The following is an 11,863-nucleotide window of genomic DNA, read 5'->3' as shown; positions in this document are numbered from 1 at the left end:
TAAGATAACCAGGGGTTAATTGTATGCATACTGAAATGCTGTCCCTTGCAATAAAATCACACTAAAGTATTCCTAACTTCAGTGGCGTTTGAATTCAAAACCTAACTAGACCCTTAGGCCCTACTTAGCAGCAGTGTAAGGCATGTAGGATCAGGGCCTTGATGTTTTCTAATAAAACAGAATGGTTTTCAAATCTCTCTACTTGTCTATAATGCAATACATCAGGAATAGTTTGATTTGTCTGCTAATTCTATCCAGCAAAGCTTCAGAAGCACACTGCTTCTCAGTCCATGCTATTGTCTGTGTCTTGTCTCAGAGACAATGCTACTGTTGGACTAAATCTAGTCCACAGTCTAGGTCAATATCAAGCCAGGTGAGAACTCATACATAGAAGTTGCCATGTGAAGTATTTATAACTACATCCGTGTTAATAGCTTTTATGTTCCTTGGTTTTGTGGGTCATCCCTTTATTCAACCCACAATTAACATCTTCAAGCGAGCTACCTTGGAGGGCTTTCTGCTAGGGCATGGACTCCAAGGAAGAGGTACAGTGGCACTGTATTCACGTGTGGACATGTCTGAACATGTTCCTGCCATCACCCACAGGCAGAGTGAAAGTTTTCAAAGAATAACTAAATTAGACTCTATATTTTGAAGTTTACCAGAATAGCTCGTGCACCAATAATTTATGACCAGTGAAAACATGTACAGAAAAGAAACAGCCCTAATACAACCCTTGGAAAGATCTACCGGGTACTTGGAGAGGCCTGAGCGCTTTCCCCTGGGCCGGCCGGACAGGGCTGTGCAGCCGCAGGCAGGCCGAGCGGAGAGGCGCTGCCCTCGCCGGGTGCCGGCAGCTTCTCCGGCCCGCCCAGCTCCGGCGGCTCCCCCCACCCCGGAGCTCCCGCCCCGTTGGGGCGGCTCCTGCGCGGCACCGCCCGCCCGTGGGCGGACCGTGCCGAGCCGTGCGGTTTGGTTGAGCCTCCCTGCGTGTGTCTATAACTTTGTGTTGCTGCCGGTGGTTGTTAGGAGGAGGGATGTGGAAGTCGGCGGCGAGCAGGGTGACAGGCTGCTCGGGCGGGCTGCGGCGGCGGACGGGCTGGGCGCGGGCGGATCGCTTGCCTCTCGCCGGCTGCTCGCAGGGGGAGCGGGCGCTCTGCCGTTTTCCCATCCTTCGCCTTTAAAGGGAAGGCTCTCTGGAGCTGAAGGCGCAGGAGCAGCAGGAACCATGCAGCAGCGCTGCTTCTTCCTCCCGTGAATTCGGATCTCGATTGCTGCCGGTTGTGGAGGTGGCTCTCGATTCAGCACCCCCCCCGCCGCCTCCCGCCCCTCCCGATGTGGCTTTCCCTGCCTCGTCTGCCTGCGCTTTTTAAATGACTTAAGTGAAGGGGGAAAAACTGTCAAGATGGCAGCAGCAGGAGCGAGAAGGTTATGAATGTGGTGTTGATGCTGGAACAAAACCTATTCTCTTTGGCAGCCCTAGGGAGGGCTTAAAGCTACTGGACCTGTTGGAAGACTGGCGATTTGATTTGTTCCCGTTGTGTTTGCTTTTTCACTGCAAGAAGGAGGATTTATTACTATTTTTTTTTAACAGACCAGCTCCCGGGGTGGCCTTCTCCTGCCCCCTGCTCCGCCGGCTGTGAGATTTTGGGGGGTTGCTTGTGCGTGGCTTGGGGGCACCGCAAAGTGACAGGTTTACGCTAGTGTGCAGTTGGACGTATGCTAAGACTTCGGCTCCCTTTAGGGCGTTTTGAAGAAGGAAAAAGTCTTCGGCGTAACCTGAAGGACCGCTCTCCTTGCCCTCCTGCCGACGGAGGGCGCGAAGGACCACCCCCCCAAAAGGCAAGATATCTGCGGAAGCGACGAGGAGCGAGCTCGGGGGCGTGAGGGGGTCCTCTCCCGGCTGGATACAGCGCGGTTCCCGCCGGAGCTACTTCTGCATCCGAATGGAGTGAAACATAAACAAACGCACACACGCACCGCGGGAGCGGCCGCCGCTCTGCCGGCGCGGAGGGCAGCGCCGCGGGCACCTCCGGCACCGCCCGGCCCGTGCTGCCGCCCTGCGCGGCCGCTCCGGCTCCTAATCTGATTTTTTTTTTTTTTCCCTCCCTCCCTCCCTCCCCTTCTCCCCCCGCCTCCCAGCTCCGGCGTGCGCATCGCCCGTGGGGAGCGGAGCTCGGGGCGCAGCGGAGAGCCGGCCAGCCCTTAGCGGAGCGCGGCATGCCCGCCCCGCAGCCCCCCGCCTGCTAGGCTCCCGTCGGCACCGAGGAGGCGGCGGAGGAGGAGCGGGGTCGGCGGCCGCCCGCCCGCCCCGTCGCAGCGCCCCGCAGCCGCCCGCGGGGGAGGCCAAGATGGCAGAGGCGTCGTCCCCTGCCCCGCTCTCGCCCCTGGACGTGGAGCTGGACCCCGAGTTCGAACCGCAGAGCCGCCCCCGCTCCTGCACCTGGCCCCTGCAGAGGCCCGAGCTGCAGGCCAGCCCAGCCAAGCCCGCCGGCGAGTCGACCGCCGACGCCGCCTCCATGATCCCCGAGGAGGAGGACGACGAAGAGGAGGGGGGCGGCTCGGCCATGACCGTCGGCAGCGCGGCCCCCGCGGCCGGAGAGGCGGCGGCGGCGACGACCACCGCCGTGCCGGAGGAGGCGGCGCGGCTGCTGGCCCCGCTGCCCGGCGGCGGCCCGGAGGGACCGAGCCTCTCGCCGGGGGAGCGGCGGCGACGGCAGGCGGCGGGGGGCTGAGCGGGGCCGGCGGCGGCGCCGAGGAAGTGCTCGTCGCGGCGCAACGCGTGGGGCAACCTCTCCTACGCCGACCTCATCACCCGCGCCATCGAGAGCTCCCCGGAGAAGCGCCTCACTCTCTCCCAGATCTACGACTGGATGGTCCGCTGCGTGCCCTACTTCAAGGACAAGGGCGACAGCAACAGCTCGGCCGGGTGGAAGGTGAGGCGAGATCCCGGGGCCGCGGCGCTCCCGCCGCGCCGCCCCGACGGACGGGCGGGCTGCCCGCGGAAGATGCGGCCACGGAGCGGGGTGCTGGCGGCTCGCCCCGGCAGCAGCCCGCCGGGCGCGGGTGCTGGTCGTGCTGATAGTGGTCGTCCTGTCGGCTTTGGTTTTTTTTAAGAGAGAGATTAAGGAAAGTTTTGTCTCTTTCCTGTTGCTGTGTACGGGCGGTGAGGGCTGTTGACTCTGGGGGCAGAGTACACGCTGGAGCGGAGTTGAGTTTGTGATGCACGAGCACATAAACAGGGAAAGAGAGAGGGAGAGAGAGAAAGAAAAATGAAAAATATTTATAAGGTGTGTGGGATTTGTTTTGCCTTTTTTTTTTTTAGTTATGGTAACACCAGAGGTAACTCATGCTGGAAACGAGCAGAATTGCTTTTATCTATGGTCAGTCTGCGTCTCAAAGCTCAAATACAGAACGACTTTATTCTTTTTGTCAAGGAAACCCGCAGTTTTTTGCCCATGTGTTCCTCAAAGGCAGTAGAGGGAAATTCGGGTTTTGACATTTCATCATAAAGTTAATCAAAGCATGGAGTTATTGGCTGTTCAGCCCCTGGAATGCTTGGTTTGCGATTCCTGCCTTGCCAGTGTATGAGAGCACCGTCTACTAATAGCCCAGCATTGTCTGTCCAGCACTGCGACAGTGAGCAGCTAAGAGTACTACTGTTTTAATAAGTGAGGGGGAAAAAAAAATCTGGTTTTGTGGCTTGTTTACTCAGTGCGTGCAAAAGCACGTTGCAGGCAGGCAGGGTTTTACCCTCAAGAAAGAGTCTTACAAGGCCTACCAGGAGCCAGAACTGCACGTAAAGCACATTTGAAGTGATTTCCAGAGCTGCTTTTTTTTTTCTTCTCGTTTTCCTGTTCATCTGTCAGCGTCTCTTGGATGCCAAAATGTCACGTACTTGCAGCTGTACAGAAATGCAGGTGCTGCTTGACGCCGGTACTGTTTGCAGAAGGAAATCCCGACAAGGTTCAGTTGCTGCTGAGGGCCGATACTAGTGGCATCTGACACTGAGTTTTTGTGTGGATGGCTGAAGGTGAATTTGCCAGCAAGTTCAATGCTTTTACAGAGAAATTAAATTTTGTCTTTGAATCTACCTAGATTGGATCAGGTGATAACTTTCAGTATACAAATTGGTCAGAAATACTGTACAGATGAAACATTTCTGGCAGTTTCTGTACTAGCAGCCCTGTCTTGTATTTTGGTGCCTGAGTAGGACTTGCTGCTAGGAATTGAAGTGTGGCTGCGTGATTTTTACCTTCCAAATGAAACACAGGAGAGGAAATATTTAGTTGACAGACTTGTCTCAGGCTGGGGAAAATACAAACACAAAGTTTATCTCTGGCATAGCTAGTTGAAGACAAGGCTTTTAAAACCACACATTCTATTTACAGCTTTCGTGTCTGTATTAGGTGTTGAATTTTGATCTGACTTTACAAGTGTGATGCAGAGTGTGATAAAGGGTTACATCTTCCAATGACAGCCTGTGCCTTCATAAGTTGTTTGGTTCCACACAGAAGCAGTGGCTTTAGATGTCAGCTGTGATGACAAATCCAGCATTTTTATCTGCTACTTTGAATTTTCAGTAAATTCTCAGTATCTGATTCAAACGAAGATTTACCTAACAGTGGGGCTGACACTGTTTTGAATTTGGTGGCAAAACTCCTTTTCACTTTCGCAGAAGTAGAATCTGGGCCATAATATGAAGTGCTTACATTGATTAGTATCCTTAATACCGTCACAATTTTTCTGACAATTTATACTGTTAATTTGATATTGATTCCTTTGCTAAGCAGCATTAACTGGTACTTGGAGCTAATTAAAATATTAAAAACTTGGATCCCTTGAGATTCTTCTGTTATAATTTAGTTCAGAAGTTTCTCACAAGCCTTTGGGATGACCTTTCTCAGGAGATGCAGGCACACTGGTAGCAGCAAATTCTGTCTCTGATGATTGTGAGCCGTCTCTGAAGTTAGAGTAAGGCATTCGGTCACGTTAACGGTGGGTGCAGTTGTGTGTGGGTGGTAGGGGCATACTGGAAGGGGCAAAGGGGAGATGAGGAGCTAATAATAATAATTTGCCAGACATCTAAAACTGGAAAATGTAATTCCTTAGCAAGGCTAGATTTCTTTTTCAAGTGCGTATATGTTCAGAAGAGGACTACTTCAGTTTCTTGGCTGGAGAGTAGCTTAATTTGCGCAGGGGCAACACTCTTATACGGGGACTCCATCTTAGTCTCCTGATGTTAAAACACATTATATCTTAATTATCATTTTTGTTTCCTTCACAGGTAATGAATACAACTCTTCAGGAACTAATGTCAGCTTTTCACATTAGACTTCTTCAGATCACTAGTTACACCGAGACTTTAAATGAACAGAAGATAGTTCCGTGCTAGTAGGCTTTCATCTTAATTTAGAATATTTTTATGCAGCTAAATTAATTGTTGAAGGCAGTAAGCCCATTTAACAATATTCTGCTCTGCCACTGAGTGGGAAAATTGTTATTTTAAACAAAGGGAAAAAGATAACTTGGTCTTATTACCTTATGTATTATTATATACGAAATATTAATACTGTTTCCAGTGAGATGTGCCGACCGCCATAATCCGTAAACATAGCCAGGATTATTTTCTTCAAACAATTATTTTAAGAGCTGTAAATTAAAGTTGCAACTATCACTTTTTTTTCTTTTTTTTTTTTTTCCCTGCCTAGGGCATTAAAGCAGAAGTGAATATTTCAGATGTGGTTAGGAAGGCATATATTACGTTTCCGGTAATTCGGATAAGGTTTGCCCAATACACTCCCCCCCCCCAACAATCTCCTTTGCTTCTCCCTCCCCCTGGCCCCAGAGGGACATTGGCTAAGCTGACAGTGCCTGAAGCTGACTGGGGCAGTAGAGTATGGTGCAGTGCTGCAGAGGTGCCGCACTCCAACACTCCTGTGTGCCACGGCTGCCCTGGTTGGTGCAATCCCATACACTTCCAAACCACTGGAGACGGTTTCCTTGTGTGTTCCGGTATTGGCTTCTGTCTTGAATACTTAGGGAAAGTCAGTGTTTATGTTCGTCATCACCAGAGGGGGGAACAGATCCGAGGGTGAGCTGGTTTCACCCTTGTGAAATTAACTGTGCCAGGTGACTGTTCCAGGTACTTCACAGAGCTCCTTGATGACTAGATCTTTCCTTGTTCAGGTATCTGTTACCCAATCGAAGTCCTGTAGTCACAAAACTAGTGTGCTGACTTAAAAACCAAGTTTTATCTTGCAGGTATTTAAGGTGAAGCACTCACATCCCTCAGTAATCTTGAAATAAGAAACTGGAAAACCTTTTGGTTCACGTACGTAGTAGAGATGCCCAGTTTCACTAGAGCTTAAGTAATTCCATACCTCTTCCCACAATGTTATTTTGTAATTTCTTGAGCACTATCTTGTGAAACAGTCTTTTCTACATGGAGAGTACACTAGGGGGACCATTTTCTTCTTTGTTAAGCGATATGGCAAGATTATGAATCGCATCCTTTGTACAGCAATACCCAAATTTAAATGTAGCTGATTTGCTTTGAATTGTTTTTCATATCAGAAGCCTATTCTGTTTTCCACCTGTTGTATTCATCTTCCCCATAGAAGATAAACACTAGCTGCTGGGGTATTTACTTTGAAGGGGAGGTTTTTGTAAACTTTGTACATTTCTTACCATGTTTTATTGGCCAGTATGTACCAAAGGGCTGCAGTCCCTTTGGTGTACCAAATACATGAGTCTCTTCTCTAATTACTGAGACTTGAAAAGGCTTGAGAAATTTGCCAGTGATGTAGACTGATGTCTAAATCTGTTAACCATATGCTGATATGCAAGATGTGTCGGACTCTTTTTATCATCTTCTTGCAAAGATGTGAGAAGGAAGAAACACCACTCTCTTTCTTCTTACTTCTCCTTCCTCGGACTGACACACAGTGTCTTCATCAGGAGGGGCAACATAAAACTGGAGTCTGTGTCAGTTTCTTTTTTTCCTCTATTGACTTCTGTACTTCTTTTTTATTTATTTAAACATTCTGTTTCCCAATTAACTGCTAGCAGGAATATTTTTTCGGCCTTCTATTATTTTTAATATATTTTTGTGTTGCCTTATTCATCTGTGCAGAAGGGTTTGAGTTACAAGCTGTAGCCTGATTATTTTAAGTTTTGACCTACCAAGAAGAGCATGGATTTAAGCACATGAATGGATCCTTGGGACTTCACTGGGATTACTTGTGTGCTTAAACTTGCTGCTTAAGCATCTGACCTGATCAAAGCCTTACTATGTTGTGCTTTAACAAAATACTTAGAAACATTTGTAAGTGACTTTTGTGCTGAGCAGTGTAAAGAGATGTGTGGTTCCAGCGGTTGAAACCACCAGATAACAAATGTCTTGCATCAAAGAGGAGTATACTGTAGTAGCACAGTAACAAATGACTTTTTAAACTTTCCAGTAGAAACCATATGTAGGTATTAGTACATGTTGTTATTTCATATCTGTACATCAGAGATCTCACTTTTCCCCAGCTCATGCAGGCAGGTGACAGCTATTAGAGCAGTGAGAGAGAGACCAAGTAAGTAGCTTTCCCAGAATCACTCACATTGTTTGGTCCACAGTGTGACAGTGAGGAGCACCTCTGCTGAAGGACTTGTAAAATGCAGACATCACCTTGGTGAATGTCTTCAGCTGGTAAGAATCATAGGCTCTGATAAACTCAACTTTTGATGTGAATGGGAAACTTCCAATCAATGATAATGTGGTATTGCTGGATAGTTATCACTGCCAGGTAGACCTACATGATAAATGCTGGAATTGATGTCCGTCCATTGTTCAGAGACAGAAGGTTACCTAAAACAATCATGCAGCAATTGATGTCTATAATAGATGTATTAGTGTCAATATTTGTACATATTTAAAATTTGAGCATATTTAAAATAGGAAGCTTGAGAGTCAGAGGTTGGCTTCTCCTCTTACCTGTGTGTTTGAAAGTACACAGTTGATGCCAGTAAAAATTAAATTACCTTAGTGGCAGCTATATCTGATATATTGTACTGGCTTGAACAAACTGTCCAAGACTGAGGCTGAGGAGGAGAAATGTCCTGGCACTCCTGCTCTGGGACATCCTGCCTCTGCTTGGTGTTGTCCTGGTGAAGCCAGCAGTGTCTTACTCTCGAGGCCATTTTGTATTCGGGTCATTTTGGTGGTGCTACACTACTTTGCTGTAATCCTGGGAGATTAGGGGAGGCTGGGCACGTGCTGGTGCATTTAGAAAGGCGAGTGATTAGGGTTAGCTGTGTGGTTTTGTGAAAGCTCTTTGTGCTGATGTGGACAAAGTAGCAGCCCAGAGTGGAAGGTAGGCAGCTCTGGGGCAGCCCCCCTGCACCCTCCTGCAGCGGCTGGGTGGGTTTCAGCCAGTTCGCCTGGGGTGCACGGGATGAACAAGTGTGAAACCACCCCAGAAAACTACAGTGGGTGTGCTGGCTTCAAAGGGAGGCCGAAGAGATTGCCTTGGAGATAGGGAAAACTGACGATAAGCAGCCAAAGCATTTCTCTAGGTGGCAGCCTCCTAAAGGTGCCCTGCTAGATTTTTGGCAGCCAGCTATTTTGCGTGGAAGTATGGAAAATCTTTTGTGAGGATTGTTTCTTATTTGCAATGCAATTAAAGTCGGTCTTGGTGTAGTGGCAAATTGCCAGAGGAGAAACTGAAAGTGTTTACTAATGCAAGTTGCTACTTAGACTAAAGTCTTTGCATGTTCTTGTTTCTCTCTCACTTTTTAAAAAAGCCTTACTTTACCGCTCTGTTACAGAAAATGTACCCAAGGGCAGAGTTACAAAATGACAATATTAGGTTGCTTTAGAGGCAAGGAGCCCTCCTCTTTTGGAGGTACTCTGTCTGGAGAAGGGCAAGCTCTGAGCATCCTCCCGTTGCTGATCCGTTCCCTTTGCCATGGAAAACTGCTGTTCTTCAATTGGCTCTGGAAAGGGGCACAGCTTGGCCAGGCCCTGGAACATAAAGTGCATCCAGGTCCTGCACACAGTGACGATCCTGATAAAGGCCTGGCCGATAGCAGCACTCAGGGAGTGCAGGGATTTTTTGATGTGGCTTTTCTTGGGACTGACAATATGTGCATAGCGCAGCGGTTCAGGAGCAAAATGAAGTGTTCGAGTAATGTGCATGGTCATGCAGTTTTCTGTACTGCTGGCTCAGCACACCATGAGTTAAGTGAAGATTATGCTTAACCTTTTATTTGCTCTTCTTTTTGTGCTTCTACAAACTTAGGCTGCTCTGTTACAATTTCCTGAGCATTGCCACACACCAAGCTTGGAAAATGAGGTGCATTTAGCCAATTTATGGCCTGACATATGTTAATTAACATTAATTACCTGCTTGAATAGTCCATTTAGCACTTATTATTAAAAAGTGGCTTGTCTACAGAAGGGGATTTTCCTTCAGAGTGAGATGTTTTGTTCTAACTTGCTTCAGATGAAGTCAGGTTGGGGTATCCCATGCTTCTCTGCATGACTGTGCCAGTTTCCTGATGTTCTAGTTGTGCGTGTGGGATACAGTTGTACCACTGATAGGCACCAACTCCTTACCCATGTGTATTTGGCATTTATTTGACAACAGCTTCGCTTCCCAAGCAAACTAGCATGTTTCCAAGCATATTCTGCTAGTGGTGAGTACAGCTCTTGCTCATCTGGTTGAGGCAGCACAGAAAAAGCCATGCTACTCAGCCTGCCAGGAACTGCAGGGGCATCTGGAGTCCTGTGGTGATGTGACCCCAGCATCTTTGGGGTGAAGGAGTAGGAAAAGCTCAGCTATGCAAGGCTGGAGAGGGTACGTAGGAGTTGCTGGGGCACACTCTGGTGCCTTGCAGGGAGGTCATCTTCTGCTCTGTGTGGAGGAGGATGATGGACCTTAGGGGCTCCTGCAGCCATTGAGAACCGGTTGCTGCTGTAGTGGAGCGTGATCTCCAACAACAGCAGGAGTCTTGCTGTATTCATCAACTACATTACCCAAGTTATCTCCTGGGCAGTGTGTTGAGTAAAGGTTGTCACAAATCATTGGTCTAAAACCTATGAGGTAGTAAGAACCAGAGAGGACATGTTAGATTTCCAAACACCAATATTAAAAAAAAATAATAATCTGTGCCTCAATTCCCCATATCCCAGTTTCTCATTCCTGTCTTGAGAGACCCCAGGGATGTTATGTTCTACTTCACCTTCTCCATCCTTCCCAGTTGTAACACCAGTGGGAGGGTTGCATGTTCCACTTCGATGGGAGGTAGAGGGCTGGCTCGTAGCTGGCAGCTTTGGTTGGGGAATACAGTGAGGAGATGATTAGTCCACAGGACTAATGGGAAGCAATGCCAGTACAGTGTGAGGAGTTGGAAACAAGTGAGTGATTGCATCCATGCTCTGCCTCATCCCTGGGGTGAAATAGCAAGGGAGCTGCCTTCTAGTAGGACTAGAGAAGAATATTGCTTTTTGCCAGAGTGCAAAAAGCAGAGTTCTCCTGGTGGTGTGCTTGGCTGTGAAGTCCAGGAGGAGCCCCTCTTGCCCTGCAAAGCCAGAGTCCTTTCTTTGGGCCACCCACCTTGCACATTTGCTCAAGGATTGATATGCTTATAATGCTGTTTTGCAGGGAATTTGAGGGAGGTTAGGAATTAGTAGCAATGATGTGTTCTTAATAACTCCGTATGTGTGTGTCCTACCTGGACTTTGCTTACAGGGGCAATGTTCTGTATCTGTATGCTGATACCTATTAAAAATAAAGGCTATTTAAATACTTTTTCAAATACCTTCTTAAGATTTCACAGACAGAGAAATGCCCTTCTGTGGATTTGTACTAGTAAAGAAATGCCTTGTGAAAATTAGCTCTTATAACAGATTTGTGCTAACAAATTAAATGGATTGCTTGCTCTATCACAACATGCTACATACTTTAGAGCTGAATTATGGAATACTGTGTTCTCACTTGAACATGTTTATTTGGCAGGGTATTATTTTGTTTTTCCTTATTATTTTTCCCTTGATGGTGAAGTTTCTACTTGCTGCATGTAAAGAGAAGTGTGAGGATGGTGCATGCTGGTACAGAAGGATAGAGGCAGCCCACGGACCATTGTTGGAGGAACTGGTGGAGGAAGGACCACTTGAAGCAAGGACAACACTGTGTGGCACTGACAGCTTGTTGTCAGGGCCCTTGCAGTGTGTGCCTCCAGTTTTGGGGGTCAGGAGGCCGTGGGTGCAGGGCTGTGCCTGTGCAGCCTGGGGCTGCTGTACACCTGAGTGCTGCCCTGGTCAGGTGCGTTTCCGTGGGGTGAGTCACTGGATCACGCCACTCCTGCGTCCCTTCACCCCCTGCCTGTGCCAGGGTGAAGGGTGGGTCCCTGCTGTCGTCTCCACGCCAAAACACAGTTGAGAGCTCTGGAATGAGGGCAGGAGGGAGGAGTGCTGCCAAAGAAGCCATTTTTCTCCTTTGACACCTACCTCTCAGGCTGCCTTCACACTCTATGTTGGGCTGTGGTCTGCCTGGGGCTCCTGGCAAACCAGCTCTCAGCCTTGCAGTGTCTTCAGGCCAGCCTGACTCCCCATCCCTGGCCTTCCAGTTCTTTGTCTCTCTCTAGGGAGCAGCGGAGGCCACGGCACTCCCGGGACTGTGATCAGTGGGTGGGACTCAGTGCTAGGAAAGAGTTTTCAGCAGGTTTGCTGGCTCCTGAGTCATGTGAGCAGAAAAGGGCAGGTCTGGCTGCTTGCCAGGACTTGAACAGGGAGGTAACATCTGCTTATCCCGGCCCTAGAGGAGTGGGAGACCACAGATAAGTCAGAAGACTGATGAGGACAGAGTGCTGT

General features: G+C 48.5%; 1 protein-coding gene across 1 annotated transcript in view; it reads left to right on the top strand.

Annotated features, from left to right (window-relative positions):
- Nucleotides 1-1,008: 1,008 nt before the first annotated feature.
- Nucleotides 1,009-11,863, top strand: part of FOXO3 (forkhead box O3) — an 89,725-nt gene continuing 78,870 nt past the window's right edge. Inside the window, 1 exon segment of the mRNA XM_030944513.1 lies at nucleotides 1,009-2,936. Coding sequence (XP_030800373.1) covers nucleotides 2,352-2,936 — 585 coding nt within the window. The 5' untranslated portion in view covers nucleotides 1,009-2,351.

This window comes from Camarhynchus parvulus, chromosome 3 (genome assembly GCF_901933205.1).
Source record: "Camarhynchus parvulus chromosome 3, STF_HiC, whole genome shotgun sequence".
NCBI lineage: Eukaryota > Metazoa > Chordata > Aves > Passeriformes > Thraupidae > Camarhynchus > Camarhynchus parvulus.
This window is presented reverse-complemented; position numbering and strand designations above follow the sequence as displayed.